Here is an 18,592-nt window from a genome sequence, read left to right on the forward strand (position 1 = left end):
CTGAATTTTACCGCTTAAGTTAATTCAATATTGAAGGAAAACCATCAAGATAACAGGTGATTCCAAAAGTTAAATGATAAAGTTTATATTTCTTATTTGATATTCATCATTGCATTTGTAATTCAATGTATGTTTATTATATATATATATATATATATATATATATATATATATATATATATATATATATATATATATATATATATATATATATATATATATATATACATATATATATATATATATTAGTTTTATTTTATTATATATAACAATTACATCTTTGCAAACAGCATCCACTGAGAAACACCACAGGATGCAGCTGAAAGCCTGGAAGAAATTGGATTAGTGGACCTTGAGTTAAGAGTCAAACCACTACGATCAAAGACAAGGATAAACATTCAGGCTCAGTGTTTAAAACCTGACTTTGAATGATTTTGACATGTGTCTAAACAGCTAACGAATGCTTCACAACACACTGAGATTTATTTGTGTGTAATCATGTATCATTAAATTTAATTGCAGCTTTGTTGTACTGTGTTATCAGTCACTCATTCACTCAGCTGATGGATGATAGGAGAAGTTACAGTTGTTGACAAATACAGTAATCAACACTTTAAAACTATTTACATCCTACCGTATATCTGCTTACAACGACATTATACTGTGTTATAATCAACATTAAAAGTGACAGTGAGTACTGACAGAAGAGGTAAAAAAGAGGTGTCACATTTCTGGTTGAGAAAAGTAAACATTTTCAAACATTAGTGTTCTGCAGTCACATTGGTAAATCAAACTTTGGATCCTCAAATAATAAAAGAGAAAAGAATCACTCCAGTTGGGTGAGATTTGGGGATCAGGTTCAGTCATCGATGGGTCAGACTCTTTCATCAGACATGAACCTGCTTCACTGTTGGCTCTGCAGAGGCGTTTCAAAATAAAATGACTGACAAGCAGTGGCATGAATCCAATCCCTGATGTCGACAACACTGCTGCACTCTACGGAGGATAGCCTGGGCAAATAACTCAAAGTAAACGTAAACTTGTAAATACATCAGTGCAATATTGACCCAATTGGTCAGTTTTGACCCAGAGATTGTTAGTGTGTATACAGTTCAAATGCTTCACATGGGCTATAAATGACATGAATAAAGGTGCAATATGTAAGAATTGGTCACCTCTCAAATCCATACTCAAACAAATAGGGGGCAGCATATCACCAGGGTAATGGCTAACTGTAGCTGCAGCTAGCTAGTTAGCTCAGTTAGCTGTGCAGCTAGTGGTCCAGACAGGAAGCTCAGAGTGGTATTATGTAACAGTTCGGGCCGGGGCTAGCTGGTTATCATGTTAACTTCTGAAGATATCTCTGCGATACAATAGCCTACCTAGACATCTCTGACATAACGTCAACACTCTTACATATCCATTTTGCACCTTTAAACATACTGTAAATAAAAATGACAAAAATTATATATGCTTACAATTACATTACTTGGGTTTTAAACCATGTATGAACTGTTAATATACTGCTTATACATGCTTTAAAATGGTGGTTGCAAAAGTGTAACCCTGAGAGGAATGACACACAGAAGGAGATAATTACAAATGAGCATTTAATCTGCAATAACACTTATGCTAATAATATTAATGATCCTTTTCTTTCTGCCGGACAGTTGAGGTTAAATCATTTTAAATCCTACATGGACAGGCATTTGTAATATCTGAAGTTCTTAAATCTTTCATTCATTTTCAGAAAATTAACTTAAGCCACAACATATGATATCCTTTCTATGAACAATTACGCATTAAGGCCCCCCAGAGTGTTCAAGAATTGTGGCTCTAACTTGGACAATGACGCCAAATCAGAGCCGAACAATGCCTTTGTGCAGAGCCAGTCTGGTGCATTCAACATATCTATCCATAGGCATCATTTGATAATAGGATCATAAAGACTTTAGAGTTCAAGTGGTCATATCTCATCATATTACTGAAGGTTTTCCTCTTTTGTAATGAAAGTGTGTTAATATTCATACTTGGTATTTGGTAGAAGTGGATATAACTCTCACAGTCCTACTTGCACATACAGTATCAAGTGCATATAGCGGCAACAAAGCTGTACAGCACTGTGCAGTGTATTATACGTCAAATCTCGTTAAAATACTACAGCTGATTAAAATAACAGAAAACTGCAGCACACAATTTTACAATTTTGTCCAATCAATAATTTTTGACATAAATTAAAGGTAAATTCATACTGCTAACACGGAAGGAAAGAAACAAAATTTCCACTTTCTAAGTCTGATCGTAACTGTTTTCCTTCCTGTGTTTATGACTTAAGAAATATGTGAGAAAATTATTTGACGGTATAATCTTTCAACGTTCCTTACATTTTTTTTCACTTGCCTCTCAGAGCGTCTGCAGGAGGATCTCGAGTTCCCCGAATTGATCGACTTGACTGTCACCTGGTGTGCTTAGATTATAGTAAAAATGTAATAATGAGCATTTTTACCTCACAAAAAAGAAAACAGCATAATAAGTTATTCACATTTTAATTTGAATAACTTATCTGACCTTTTTTTTTCATTAAAAACATCTGGAAGGCCAAATCAAATCTTCTGGTGGACCAATTTTGGCCTATGAGCCTCACCTTGGGCAACCTCATTATACTGTATATAAGTAAAGTCTTTGACTAATAGAAACTAAAATGATTGATGTTAAGAAAATGGTAACACTTTATAATAATTAACAATAATAAATGGCAAATTTACAGTTAAGTAAACTTGAGTTAATAGTTATTGTTAACAAACAATGAAATCCTTCATTAAACATTTATTAAGAATTTGTTAATGTTTAAAAACACCATTTGCACTTTCACAATAAACAATTGCTCAACAAATGTTTATAATCCATTTAATTTTTTGTTAACAGTGAAGCAACTATTCACCAAAGTTTAATTCACTATACATTTACAATAAATTAATGATGGTTATTATTTATAAGTGTTACCGATCTGATTTGCTGCTAGCTACAGTTATTATTGCTGTGAACAAACATTTAACAACACTAGCAAACATGATAACTTGTATTTAATTGTTGCCTTGTGCTACTCGTTGTTAGTTTATTTAACAAGGACAACATTGTTACATAATCTAAGGAGAAATAGTGCAACAAATATAAGGTTCAGTGTACGGGGCATCGAGGTGAGGCTACTTTGCAGCTCTCGTCCTTGGTGAGGCTTTTAAATTCAGGTTGAAGTCAGTTTGTTTGTGTGCACGTTCAAATCCTGTTTTTTTTTTTATTTTGTTGTGGAGGTAGCCTCTATGTTTACATTTGTGTCTTAAATGTCATTTTAGGGACACTTGACTGCATGTTTTAGTCACCAGATGAAATGAGTTGTATCAGGATGATTGAAGCAAAGAAGGGGTAAAGCTTTCTGGTTATTATCGTGGAAAACCCTACAGCCACACAACAAGAAGACCTGAACAAACTGCTGTATATTTGCACTATTAATTACACGAGTGATAATTAAATCGAGTTATACAACTGGACTCAAACATGCTGGCAATCTTCGAGGACTGGACATCAAAATATAAGATTTAAATGTTTTTTCTCTGATGTGAAATGTCTTCCAAGCAGGGACCTCTACAGTAATCAGTTACATTTGTCACAATAATATTTGACTGCTCTTATGAACCACTGGGGCAACTTACAAAAGGGGGCGCTGTTGAGGCAGAAAAGTGATAGTTCAAAAATGCCAATGAATGGCAGCGGTTGTACTCTTTAGACTGACATCTTCAGTGATCCCTCAAAAGACAGATAGGAGAACAGGGTCACGGCTGGAGATGCAACTCTGAGTTGTTGAACTGGATGTTTGGATCATCGTATCATCGTTCAGATCTATGAGATACTGAAGAGTTGATCACTTCCCTGTAGTCGCTTTAATCTTACAAAATAATTCTGTTTCTTCCAGATGAGGTCACTTAAAATCCAAGATGGGACAACCTATGTGAAGGAGGTCACCAAAAAAATACTGACCTGGAAATAGCAGTATGTTTACTGTACTTTGTCAGGACCGTGGATTAATATTAGCTGACACTTAATCGAGGTGTTTGTATGTCATACATGTGCCCTACAATTCAAGTTGTTTCTCATTATGTTGGACAAAGAAAAAGACTTTAGATTGGTCAAAAAAATAACAAATAAATAAAAAAAACTGGACTGTTGTTAACTGTCCACTAAGTATCAGTCAAACAGGTAAGACATTAAACTTGCTGCACATCCTGAGTGTAACATGAAAAGTATTTTTCTGTTAATGGGTTTCATCTCAGCCTACGGTGTCGCTGCAAAGTCCAGAGGTAAATGTAAAACTCAGAAACTGTGGCACAAAGAGAACAGACCACATCTATTAGAGTGCATTAAAACATTAGAGCATTTCTACAGTTGACTCTAATGGCAAAAAAATTAACATCAGCTGTGGAAAAAATATCAAAGTGTGTGATATTCTCCAAATGTAATATCTTATTTATTTCGAGGGTTGTTTGCATTTTTGCCTCTTGCCTCATAATTTACTGACGTTAATACCTCCATACTTAAAAGGTAGAGCTTGGAGTTTAACTAAATTTTGTTTCAGAATAACAGCACCTGTGTGCACCTTTGAAGCGCTCAGGTCTACATATGATAGAGAGGAATCTCTGACATGTTTCACATGTACGTTTTGACTCAGTTTGCGTTTGGACAGTGTGTACATTTCCAATTATTTCTGTGAAGATTTTCAAATACAATCCAGACCAACTCAACCTTTCTCACCTCTATGTTACCTAAATATTGTTGCGCTCGTGTTAAAGGTTTAACAACAACAGCTCTAAAGGAGTAAGGGCCAAAAATGTAATTTTAAAAAATACAGTCATCTTTTTCACCTTCAGAATAGCCAAAGTTATATTAAACGTTGCTCTATTCTGGGTGGATTAATCATTTTTACCATCACCAACAGCTGGAATCTTAACTTTTTCATGCAAGTCCTCAAATCACTTAAATTTTTAGATTTAACTAAACAAAATAGCTGGATATTAATAACACATTTTTTTTGTTTTCTTTTTTTTTTACAACAATTCGCAACGCACACTAATCCAGGTACAACTGAATCTATTTCTTTACACATGAAGCCTGATTGTCTCATCACCGGTAAGACTGAGAGATATTAAATGAATTATTCTGAGCTGAGGAAAAATGTTATAATCTTTATTCTCACACAGTATTTGGGTCATATCAACAATAGCAGATCTTTTCAAGAAGAGCATGCTTTAGAAACACCCCATAAGGAGCAAAAAACGGACACTTTCATTCAACAAAAGCTATTAAATATAATTTACAGGGGAGTGAAATCTTCCACCGAAGACAATGATCAAAACACAAGTTGAAAACTTGTCCTCTTGATATGATATAGACAGTGAATTCAAACTCATGAGCTAAAACTTCTCCATGGTCCCAAATTAACTTATGAAACTTTATATATGTACAAAATATGTGCTACACAGACCAACAATGTCAGAAACTAGTGTCAGGGTGTAAGAACCAACAAAATGAAGGAAATAAAAACGCAGCTCACTGTGTACTTGAACTAATGTAGGACTGACTGTATTGCACTAGTGATGTCTACTCTTTAAAACGACTACACGGTGTGTTACAACATATTCCTCGTGTCCTCCCTTTTGACGTGGTCAAGTGTCTTGTCGTGGCACTTGCTTTTTTTGTTCTGGTGAGTTTTGACATGTTTTGCCAAGTGGTCACTCCTCATGAACCTCTTGCAGCAGTCCGGGCAAACAAATCGCTTCTCCCCCGTGTGAGTCCTCAGGTGTCTCTGCAGCTCGTCCGACCTGGTGAAACTCTTGCCACAGAACAGCCAGTTGCACACAAACGGCCGCTCCCCAGAGTGCCACCTCAGGTGCGCTTTGAGGTGAGAAGTTTTCCCGTAAACTTTCCCGCAACCCGGTATGTGACAAATGTGCTGCTTCTTCTTGCCAGGCTCGTCGCTGGACGTGGAGGACTGGCAGTTCGGACACCTGCACCTCCTGCACCGCCGCGCAGTTGCGAGAGGGGACTTGGTGTGCAGCAGAGCCGCGATTTGCGTCTGGTATTGCGCAAAGTCCGTGTGCCCCAGAACCAAGCCCCTCTGCAGCTGGAAGCGATGGGGACCGAGGGAGGAAGTGTGGCTGACATGGTTCCCCTGCTGGAGGCTCCACCACGGAATATCCTCCCCAGGGTTTGGGGACAACTGTCTCTGCTGCTGGTGCACAAGGCCGGAATGTCCCGTGACAAAACTTGGCATCGCGGGCGGGATGGGAGTTGGAGCTGCGTAACTGACAGCGGGGACATAGGTGGGAGGGCAGGTGGACTGCAGGGACTGCATGGAGCAAGGTAACATCTTCACGGGGGAGAAGTCATAGGGGTACGAGGGGTCCGCCGGAGGGGTGAGGGGCAGTTCGTGGTGCGAGCTGAAGGAGCTCTGGATGTGCGCAGTCAGCTGGGGCTTGGAGGATAGTCCGAAAGTGGAGTTGCTCGCCAGGCTGCTCTGAGGGGTCCCCTCGTTAGTCCACGGGTGAAACAACCGAGAAGGGGAGCCCAGAGTCGGGTCGTAGGGGACCTGGATGAAGTCTGTCGGGTTGGATCCGTGGTGATGCCCGATCCGGTTACAAGTGGCAGCCAGGAGAGCCAGCGGGGAGTGCTTACAGTTCTCTGGAGAGGAGTTTGGAGTGCGATCCTGGAGAGCCAGACACACATTTTCTATATTACAATCATGATCCAACACAAATAATGTGCCACCGAACAAACGATGAAATGGTTTTGTCTGAATAGTTTAAATTTCGGGATGTTGATGACATAAAAGTTATGTTGCAGCAGAAGTCATTAACGCGTAAAAAACAATTAGCGATAGTAATTAAGTTATATGACGCAGGACTATCAAGAGAACACGACTTTTATATACTCGTAAAAAAAAAAACACACGTAAATCAACTCGGGCTGAGCGACTTTACAAGTTATTAAAAGTCGTCAAAGTGAGGAGAAAACTTGCTGCACAAACCTGGAGAAAAGCCTGGAGTGTCTCATTCCGCAGTACAGCCACTGCTGCCATGGTAGACGTCCTCCTCCCTCTCGACGAAAAAAACAAATAAAAATAAAAGCGCTAATTCAGATAAATATGTGCATTCGCGGTGAAAATATCGCGTCGAGCAGCGAGGTCTCCACTCTTCAGTGCGTCCTCTCTCCCAGATATCCTCGGTCTATCTGAAGAGTGAGGGATCACTTCTTAGAATTTGATAAGGACTTTGGTGGGCCGCCAGCCAGTCAGAAATAAGATTTATTACTTTGAAGTTTGCCGCTGCCCAATCATCAAAGAATAGCGGCTCTTTGAGAGGGGAAAGCAAATCCTTTGAATCCACAAAGCTCCTATGGTGTGTTTGTTGGTCTGGATAAAGGAGCTGATTATTAGGGGGGATGGGAAGGGAGGAGATAAAGGCGGGACAATTAATGAAGTAATCACTATGTGGGAAATGTATATACACAAATAATTGGATTTTCTTGATCAAAGACCCCCATGCCGCCTGGAGACCCCGGTATTGGATGCTGTAGTCATCTGATCCTCTTTTTGTAATTAAGGATTTGTAGCAGAACCCTATGTGACAATGTGACATTGTTATCTCTGGAGATCTCCAAGAGCGGTGGCTGCCTGTTTGATGGAGGAAAAGAGACCAAATCAAGTGACTCAACACAAAGTTCTCATCTCTGAAGAATCTGCGTCTCTTTTACATTTCTAATGTGAATTAAAATGTCTTTGTTGCTGCTTTGAACCGCAACACGGCATTAAAACACTTAATTATGCCCTCTCTGAATTATTTAAATACTTATTTCTCTTTTACATTTGTTTTATCAGAACCTTACTCCTAATTTTTTTTTCTTTTTCTCCCTCTCTTTGTTCAGCACCAGAGCCTCGGGGGTAAAAAAATAAATAAAATCCCAGCAGCTAATTCAAATTATAACATGTTACTTTACATGACACAAAAAGTGGGAAACCTCTATTTTAAATCAGGTGACAAAAGCAGCACTTGAAATGCTGATGTCTCAATCTAAACTTGCTCTGTCAGTATGTGTGAGGAGGAAGGCTCTCATAAGCATCCGAACTGAACTTTAACACAAAGGCTAAACTGCAATGTGATATTTTCTTTTCTTTTTTTGTTTCAGAACATTTAATGAAGGCAAAAAAGTATGCAGTTTTCATAAGATAACATCCAAACTTTTTGTGGCAGAGCAGTGGAAATGGAAGTTGTAGTTTTCTATATCAACTCTCTGATCTTTATCTGGCTTCCCTGCAGAAACAATCACTGTCCTCTCAACTAGTTTGGAGCGGCAGATTTTGAATTAGATCTGTTCCTTTGAAGGGATTAATGTTCCCAGTCCTCTCCCACGGCTTTACACACAGTCATGAGGGAAAGGGGGAGTCCTGCTGGGCTGTACTGGAGCCATGTTAAACTACAGAACTGGCTACAGGAGTGGTGTACTCACACTGTCAACTGATAAAAAAAACTAGTGCAGATTAACATTGTTTACATCACGTATGGCAGCAGCGGGGCATTGAAGTTTGTTGTATAGAGAGCTTATAAAAATATGAAGAAAACAGGAAGGTTTGAATCCAGAGCCATGTTTTATTAAATCTGGCACTTACAGAGAAAGTGTGTTTGTACTTTTGCAGTAACTTTTTTTTTAATAAGTTTTTATAAGTTACACACGTGCTTTTTGGAAACCATCTTGTAGAGATCTTATTAAAATGCTTTTGATTTTACAGGATCACAAAATATATGAAGGGACCCTTTATTAACATTTTAAAAGTTATAAGTAATGACTAACAGTAAATAAATCATTTACGAATAAGCATCCAAGAGGAGCAGCTTTTGGGTTGCCAAGTTGTGAAAAATCCCCTTTTTATGATGTTTATCTTCCCTTGTAACACAAAAATACCGTCTTTTAATGTTTTTAATTCACTGGTGAGATGAATTTCACTTTGAATAACAGAATCTTTCGCAACCTGGCATCCCAACACTTGTTCTTACTGATCTATAAACGATTCTGTCATTTTATAATTCTATTTTCACCTGTTTTGAGATCTTTCATGTCAAAATCCTTTAATCCTTTAAAGTGAATACATGTACGCTGATACAGAGCAATTCACGCTTAATAACTAATGGCTTTATAAATGGTTAATAAATCATTTACAGATGCTTTATAGATCATTTGGAATCCATTCACAAGTTTTGGGTCGCCGAGTTGTGAAGAATCCCTTTTGCTGATGTTTATCTTCCCCATGGATAACACGACAACATTGTCGTTTGATGTTTTTAATCCCTCAGTAAGATGGATTTCAGTTTGGATAACACTTTATTAATTACTTATTGAAATACGGCAGACTTCACAGCTTATTAGAAAGTGAGAAAACCTTGAGAATTCATTTATGTTACTTATTCATTTAATGCTGAGATATATAAACAAACATATATGATGAACACCAGCCAATCTGGCAACCCAAGACTCATTGATGGATGCCAAATTAATGTATAATGCATCTGTAAATGATTTATTAACCATGTAAAAAGCCATTAGTTACTGTGTGTGAAGTGCACTGTATTAGTGTACATGTATTCACTTATAAGAATTGAAGGATTTTTACACAAAACAGCTCAAAACAGGTGAAAAGAGATTTCATAAAATGACCGATCAGTTAATAAATCAGAGAGCGAGCACAAGTTTTGGGTTGCCAGGTTGTGAAAATTCCTTTGCCTAGTGTTTATCCTTTCTATTTGAGTAACAATATAGTCATGAATGTAGGTAAAATATTAATAACTACATCCAGGGTTCTAACTTCCAACTATGCTGCAATGTATACAAAATGTTAGTAAGTCATAAGTGTATTGTTTTTACACAAATCTGTCTTATTTTGGATAAAACCTTAACCTTGTTAGTGTTGATGGTTCATAATTGATTTATAAAGCACTTAATCATTTCTTAAACATTTATAAAGCTGTTAGTTACTACTTATAAACAATTCATAACGGGTGCCTCATCAGAAAATGATACCAAGATATTTTTACCATGACATTTGCTTTATTTGTGCACATTTATTCCCTATACTCATGTTGAATTAAAAGACTGTGGCATAGCGGGGCTCAAAATAGGTGAAAAGACAATATGAAATGGCTGAATGCTGTAAACTCAGTTAACCAGCTGGACTGACCAGCTCAGACATCACAGCAGTAAACATCTTTAGAGTCTACTTCAAAAGTTGTGTATTTGTGCAGAGAAGTGCTGTCAGTTAGTTTTTGCTTCCAGGTTTAAATGTCAGATAAATGTCAAATGTTGTAATCTGCTCTCTCATGTCAAACCAGACTACTGTTAAAGTAAAGGGAGAATCCACCCAAAAACGGAATTAAGATTTTTCTACCATCCCGAGCAGCAGCAGCACAGATTTGTGGACATTAAAGCAGCAGAAATTAATTCTGGTTTAAGGTGGATTTTCACTTAAATCTGCTTTACATGTGAGCTGTCATGCTATGCGAAGGCAAATTCCAGCCATATATGACAACCACATGAATTTTGTGAACCATCGGCATTACCAAATTATTGATATCTTCCTTTGAGATACTTGCTTCAGCCCTAAATGCAAGTTCTTACATTTTAATGCATCTCAATGGGACTCCAGCTGAGGGATGGATTTGGCTGAGCAGGACTTTGATATAGTTTGTAAGAAATTCATGACTGTGTGCTCGACACAATGTCCAGTCCCCGAGGTAATTTACTTGCTCCAAACCTTTGCCGTCTTATGGCCATGCCTCAAGTTTTACAGGGTCACCTCAGCAGTGGCTTGGCTAAAAGATTTTTTCCTGCGGCAATTGATGGGAAAATTAAGTTGGAGGAACCCCCACTGCAGTAGTTTTCTGCCTGTACACTCAAAGGTGTGAACATGGAAGCAGCCTGTACCATCCATGTATTTCATTTGGTACTTTACAGCATACAGCAGAGAGTCGATTAACAAGAGGTGAGACATGTATGAAGCTGCAATTAGGCATCACCAAATATTTATAAAGAAGATAAAGTCTTGTAGTGGTTACAGGAAACCATACTAACACAATTAAGTATGTTTTTTTTGGCATTATCTCCACTGTGGAGGCACATATATGTGTTCACAGCATTTGAGTCCAAGACAAATTTACCTACAGGGACAATTAAAGTATCGCATATTGTATCGTATCGTACCATACCGTACTTTTTCGTATCGTATCGTATCGTATCGTATCATATTGTACTGTACTTTTTCTTATCGTATTGTATCGTATCGTACCATATCTAAAAGGTGGGACACTGAAGCAAGTATTTTTCAAGATATGTAAAATTTGGCTCATTCAATTTGAATTTCATGACTTTAAAACTGAATGAAACATTTTCTAAAAGTTCAACAGCTGACAAACATGTGCTTAGGTTCCCATTAATTTCATATTGACATTGTTTTTGTAACTTACACTGTGAAAATTAAAGCAGCTTTGAGACACTAACATTGTTAGAAAGTACTGCTTAGATCATTTCAATTAAAACAACAACAAATACAACAGAAATCTATACTTAAAATTTAAATGTATCAAAGTATGATCCCATGGCAGTCACCATATTTTGGTGGGTAAATCTGCTTATCGTAGCTATGGATCCCCCATGGATGGTTATCGTAGCTAAAAAACTGACAAAAACGATTTTATACAACGCGATGTCTATAGAAAATTTCGGGGAAAAAGCAAAAAAAAGTTCAAATTCATCTGTAACTTTGTGTTTTGTCTCATTTTTGGTAATTTAATTACACTCAAAATATAAGTGTGGGGAGGGGGGAGAGAGTCTGTAACCATAACCGTAAAAACAATTACAGTTCATAAATTTTTCCAGCTGGGTGGAAACAAGCTACAAGGTGTATAACCCCCACCTACTATGACAAAGTGAGAACGGAAAGAAACGGAAATGATTTACATGTCATTTATACGATATTATCTTGTGTATTAACATGATATCAATATTTAATTTTTAAATTTCCCTAACCCTACACCCCTAGTTTTGCCTAATATGTGATAAGGATTGCAATTTACTTCTGAATATGAGGGAAAAATGCACCAGTAGTCAAAGATCAGCAGTTTAAACACGTTTATTTGCCTCATATAAAACTGCAGTTTGCTATAAATAAATAAAAATGTACAACAGACATCACGTGAGTTTGTTTTGGTTCAGGTCCAGCTTGGGTTGAAGAAGGCAATCTGCGGAAGAGAGAGAAGAACTGCATCAATCACCATAACGCAGCACATTTAAAATACTTAAGTTTTTACTTTATATCATTTTCTACTTGTTGTATTGACGCCATTGGATCTGAGAAAGTAGAACTGCATGTGATCTTGACATTTTGAGCGAGCTGACAGAGAGAACGGAGGCTCTGACAGAGACAGAGGGCAATGCCACAACACGAACCCTTTTTAACTTTCCATATTCTCCGGACAGTTGGAGAGAAAACAGGTTCCACATCTGTCTCATACGAGAGATATCAGAGATGGGGATGAGGGTGGGGGAGTGAGGGGGAGGTGGTGCATGTGTGAGAGTGAGAGTTGGAGTGTGTGGGAGAGAGAAAGAGAGAGAGAGGGGAGATGGGGGGGAGGGAGAGACGCTCGAGGCTACTGGGTACTTGAGCCGCTATAATGGTGTCTCGTATGAGAAAACATCTGTGAATTTCCTCAGTGATCTACAACAAAGTATAACTCAGAGCAGTCACTCAGCCGACCTTTGAAGTTGCTGTCTGACAGAAAGCTGCCATTGTTCGCAGCCCCCAACACACAGAAACTCCAACTTTGGTCTCACTAATTTTCCCTGCAATGCGATACAACTCTTTTTTTCTCTCCCCTTCTCTTCCGAGCCTATGAAGCTGCGGATCTCTGCATATTCAAGGGCAAAGAGCAAAGCGTTGGCAATGTGCACGGCTGGCCTGGGGTCACGTAGGGCGGGACAGGTCATTTTACCTTCCCTCAGCCCACCCTAGATGCCTTAATCCATCCATCCCTAAAGAGGGACACACTCTCCCTCTGTGATGATGTACAAGGTTACAGCCTGCAGTGTTCTGGCAGGAAAAATTACAACAATAAGATCTCATTGCTGATCATCATTTACACTTTGAGGCCATGAACAAGAACAGGTGGTTTAGATTTATACTATACTTAAATATTAAAATATTCTTGCACTATAGTGAATACTTTCCAGGTGCCATTGAGCCAGAACACTTGAGCAAGAGCTGCTAAAGGCTTCTTGCAACTTTAGGTAGGCAATGATGCAACTGATGGAAATTTGAAGTATTGTCGTCTATGAATGCTTGGAACATACGCAACAAGTTCTTGGTTCTTAGTTGAGCCAGTACAGAAAATTTACTTTTTTACAGGTATGAATAATATTGTGCAAAGCTTTTTTCTGTAAATAGGGGTGGGCAGTGTGCCGGTTTAGTCATCTGTGTCAAGTTTAGGCAGGACATTATTACCATCATTAGAGTTTTAGCATATTAAAATAATGACAATTCACTGTAGCTGTATTAACAGGCAGATAAAGAGCCAAACATGTACACATAGTTTTCCACAACAACGAGAAAATATATGAGTGCTTTGGATTGTTTTTTTTTTCAATGAGGGCCAACGACATAAAAAGCAGGATGGGCTTTAAAACTCAAGCTCAAGGATGGATCGAGTTCAAACTTGGAACCTGAACGTTTTCCCACTGTTTATATTGCAGGTTGAACTTAGCCTTAGCCTGTTCCCTGGCTGATGTGGCAAGAGTCTATTGTAACATGCTGGAGCAATGTTGGAGTATTTAGTATTACAGGGATTTTAATGTGAATGTTTAGCCTCATTTGAAGACAATTTAATAACCAGATCAAACATTGATCTGAAGCTCAATGCTGAGGCTGTCCATTCAATAGTTTCTAAGAAATCATACATTAAGCAATTTCTGATCAACCCATATCAAGTTCAGGCTTAAATTACAAAACTTCTGATTAATCACGCCCACTTCTGGTTTAAGCCCCACCCATTCAGAGTAGGGGTACAGATACAGCGGTAACAGATAAAGATAATGGTGTACTCTCTCATTCATAGTTCTCAGCTCTCTCAAAGCACGAAAATGAACAGCAGATATATGCAAAAATGCCAATTTTGATACTTTTAACATCAAATTGTTCAGGTTCCTAACTTTCCTTCAGCATCCTAGCAAGCTTGGATGTTGTGATGGGCAAACTGATCTGTATTAGGGTATTAATTCGAGCAAAGATTTAAAAAAGGAGACAAAAGTTTGGTAAAGCAATGAAAAACAAAGTGAAATAAACTATATAGAGAAACTGTAAGTCATTCCATTTGTTAGTGATAGACCCTGTTTCAATAGAAGTATTGTTTTGCTCAAGTCAACCAAAAGGAAAGGATTGTGCAGAAAGTAAAGAAAATATTGTAATTAATCTGTGTAATCTGACTGTGGGTGGTCTCCATGGACAACTACACAAATATCTAGGAGCTGTTGGACATATTTTAAAGCATTTATACCGGACTCTACTTTATTCTGACCTCAATCAAAAGGTCGTCTGGTTGAGCACCAGGCGATTCGTCCCTGCTCCTCCTGGCAGTGGCAAAAAGACAAGCTTTCTGTTGTGCATCCCAAACTGAAACAAGGCCGTGGTAATTCTCACACTGTTACCCGTCCAGCGTTTATTCAACGGCAGCTGGTCCCACCATCTGGGAAAGCAGCACCGGGGCAAAACAAAACAGGTTACACCTTTGGCCATGCCAAGTCTGCAAGTGCCCCACTCCGTCTACAAACTGAGAGAGGCTAATCACAATTTCACGCTCTGATTTGTCAAATCCCATTCCAGCACCGGAGGCACCAAGAAAACTTTTAAGGCAATAAATTTCATGGCGTACAGGATAACAGCTTCTCCATACCGTTCCTGTTGTTCCATGTAAGCCTTTTCTAGCTTCACCCCTCTTAGCAACTGAATGGCTACACCTCTCTTATGCAAATGGGGGAGGAAGCTGTAATTTTGACCAAAACATTTGGTCACCACCAAGATTAGCAGTCTGGAAACAAACTCTTATCTACTCATGCATGCATTTGCTATTCATGCAAATGTTAACAACAAAACAGTGCACAGAGCACCCTCAACAAACTGCAGGTGTGAGGAAGCTGAAACAAAAGCCACTGTAACCCTAATGGCATCCCTTGTCATTAAGAGACCTTTGATGTATGTACTCAACAGACTCTTTTATCTCCTTCTTCCTCTTCGCCTCTTACTCTCTCTGTCTCTACCCGGCTCAGCCAGTTTCTTTATTAATACCGTCTTTGGGGAATGTTCTTTTGCTCAGAGCCCTCAACACACATCTGGGTGACGCTCATGTCATGTCGCTTTCTTTGGCAGCGATCGTTAGCCAGCACAGAGCATCACAATGCGAAGTTTGTAGCCGTCTTGTTCGTCCTCTGTTCTTGAAGTTGGTGGGAACAAGAACTACTCCAAAACAAGGCTTGGCGTTAATTCTTTACTTATAAAACTGTGGTATGCAATCAGAATATAGTGTGATATTTTCTACTGTGGTGGAAAACTGACACATCTGGATATGAAAAGCACGTAAACTGCATTAAAACAGTATTTGAAAAGGCTGCACATGAAATACAGGTATTCAAACTCTCCCTTTGAACTCAAAGGATATAGAAACAGGACAATGTTGGCCTAATCGTGTTCTCTCTTTGAAGTGAGACATCACTATTAGGTGAAAAGGTAAGTATGCTTCTTTAGAAAATAAAAAAGCTTTTCATCATTTGTTAAGGCTGCAGCTCGAGTGATTTTCATAAAGGTGGTTTAAAACTTTGGATAACGGTGTTTGAGGCTGCCTTGGATGCAGCTTAAATGAAAGTGCTGCACATGAAGCAAATAGCTAAAATGGCAAGAATAACACCAGCAGTAACGTTAGCCACATTAAAGCGGTCCTCTCTCGCGCGCCAGATGTTGTCAGATTTAATGAGGAAAAACAAGAGGGAGCTGGATTTACGGAGAGGTATTAAAGAGAAAGCAGGTGTCAGGCCTCGAACGCTGGCTTGCAACCCAAAATACGACGAGAGTCCGAGCAAACGGGAGCTTCGTTTAACTTGGTCAGGACATCTTTTGTGAGAGTGACGACAGCATTTCATAACATTTGCTTTTTGCAACACATAATCAGCTAACCAAGGCAATTACCTACACACCTCCGCTCACCTCCTCTCGTATGCTAAAGCAGGCAATCAGCCAGGGAGTTAATTTGGCAGAGAAAAACAGGGGAAGAAACACCCACTCTGGAACCATTTGTCACCACAGTCCAACCTTGTTATTCAAACTAGCGAGCCTATTTGAAATTCCTCTCCGTGGTAAAAACAGGGCCAAAATAATCAAGGGAGCATGATCACACTTAATTGATTCAGTGTACTTTTAAGATGCACTACAGGGTGCTGGGGTGACCTATTTCAGAGTGCTCTTCAGAGGAGCCAACTATCCCAGCAAGGGAGTAATGCACAACGAGGATTTTAATTATTGCAGGATCTGTGGCTACGACCGGAGGTGAAATGCTTCTGAACTAACTGTGACACCACATTATAACACTGCCAGTGGTCGGGCTATTACTCTTTGAATTATTTTATTTAGAGTTAAATATGACAATAAATTGAAAAGAAAAAAAACAGATGATTATTATGATGCAGCTTAATTATGTGAACTAATCTGATCACGGAAACAGCTGATTTCTACTCTTTTTAAACATAGTTGTCCACAGATAATTGGAACCAAATCTCAAACACCACAGGATTTAATGACCTGAGAAAAAGACATTAACACATTTTAAGATAAATATAGTTATTAAATAAGAGCTGCTTTTGTGTGTTACATCTTTTCATAGTCTTGTAGATGGAGAGGTGGAATGTTACTAAGTACCTTCACCCAAGGGCTGTGATTAAGTACAATTTTGGGTACTTTGCTTGAGTATTTCCATTTTATGCTACTTAGTACTTATAAGTCACTGCAATTCTGAGGGAAATATGTGCTTTTTACTCATTTAACAACAATAGTTACTAGTTCCTTTGCAGATCTTATTACATAAAAATCAATGACGAGCTTAAAAATAGAATGCACTGTTGTTAATGAAACTACCCAACAAATCAGAATAAGCTCCACCTCAACTAACTTCTACATAAAATGCTGTTTTTTATTAATGCATCTAGAATGGCACTGAGTGCATACCTCCGCCAAGGTATAACAATCCCGTTTAATTCAATCAAGTCTAATCCAATATCAAATAAAACATGTTTAAATCCATTAGATCTGGATTTTATTTGGATACGCATGAAATTGTACTAGGTGATACCAGCCACCTAAATACGCCTGATTTATTTAATCAAGTGCCATGCATTATTCCCTGAGAAATGAATGAAAATGTTGAATAATGCCCTCGCAATGTTAAAGAAAGTGATAGAAAAATTCCTTGATCTGAAGATTAAAAAGGGTCTATTCTGGGCTGAGACCCATTGAGTAGTTTTGTGTAATCCACAAACAAGTGGACATGGGCGACATAACCTCCTTGGTGGAGGTAACAATCCAATAATAAGCAGATAATAATGTAACAATGACAGGAGTCAGTTTCTACATTAAAATATGTACTTTAAAGCAACATTATGTAACTTTTTTACCTTAAAATAACAGCTTCAAAATCATGTTGATGGCACAGTGTCTTGTAATAGGGTGACTTGTTTCTGCACTATGTAACTTCAGTGAGAGCGTAGGATCATAGCGTTACATACATTTTACAGTTTTCAACACATAACATTGTTATGACGAAATGAGTTTTGTTTGTAGTTAGCGCCTACATTACATCTGACAAACTGTTACAGACCTGGGATTTGTATTTACAACGGTGGTGTTGCACTCAGAAACTGTGGGGGCGCCAAATCGCACATGTCAATTTCTATATAATGTCGCTTTAAGCACATTTCACTGCTAATACTCTTGTACCTTTACTTAAAGTGGAAACAGACAACTTTCCCTCCCCCCTAGCATTTCCAAGTGGCATTATTTTTGTCGCAAAGACAACTTGATCGTTTCTGTTTTCTTCAGATTAGCAACACAGGACAAAACATGAGTTTATTTAATCATTTAGTCCATAATGGAGACATGAAAGCAGATAGAAATGGTGCCAGCCTGACTGGATCACCAGTCAGCCTTCATTTTCCCAGGAGGAGACGCAGGGCACGCAGAATAGCACAGCGAATGTGAGGTTTATATGGAACCAATCTTCACGCTGATGGTGTCATTATTCTATAGCCATTACACTGTGCAATCAACATTTACTTCATGATGATGATGATGATGATGATGATGATGATAAGCAAAAAACTTCTATTACCAGTTCAAGTAACATTGTAACATGAAAGCAAGAGTTCTAAAGGAGCATTTCTACTTTTTAATTAAAGGATCTAAATACCC

At 38.3% G+C, this 18,592-nt stretch overlaps 2 protein-coding genes across 2 annotated transcripts in view; both read right to left on the reverse strand.

Annotated features, from left to right (window-relative positions):
- Positions 1–5,677: 5,677 nt before the first annotated feature.
- Positions 5,678–7,126, reverse strand: sp5a (Sp5 transcription factor a). The gene is made up of 2 exons (XM_073474236.1): positions 7,076–7,126; positions 5,678–6,754 (listed from the first exon to the last, which is right to left on the reverse strand). The coding sequence occupies exons 1-2, from the start codon at positions 7,124–7,126 to the stop codon at positions 5,678–5,680; spliced, it is 1,128 nt and encodes a 375-aa protein (XP_073330337.1).
- Positions 7,127–12,205: 5,079 nt separating this feature from the next.
- myo3b (myosin IIIB) overlaps positions 12,206–18,592 on the reverse strand; it is a 75,284-nt gene continuing 68,897 nt past the window's right edge. The window contains exon 37 of the mRNA XM_073473784.1: positions 12,206–12,332. The gene's annotated coding sequence lies outside the window, so the exon portion shown is untranslated. The remainder of the gene's footprint in view (positions 12,333–18,592) is intronic.

The sequence above is a fragment of the Pagrus major genome, chromosome 9 (genome assembly GCF_040436345.1).
Source record: "Pagrus major chromosome 9, Pma_NU_1.0".
NCBI classification, from domain to species: domain Eukaryota; kingdom Metazoa; phylum Chordata; class Actinopteri; order Spariformes; family Sparidae; genus Pagrus; species Pagrus major.

Coding starts and splice junctions, on each gene's coding strand:
- sp5a (XM_073474236.1), bottom strand. CDS start 7,126: ATGGCAGCAGTGGCTGTACTGCGGAATGAGACACTCCAGGCTTTTCTC. Junction 6,755..7,075: donor CACTCCAGGCTTTTCTCCAG/GTTTGTGCAGCA, acceptor CTGGCTCTCCAG/GATCGCACTCCAAACTCCTC.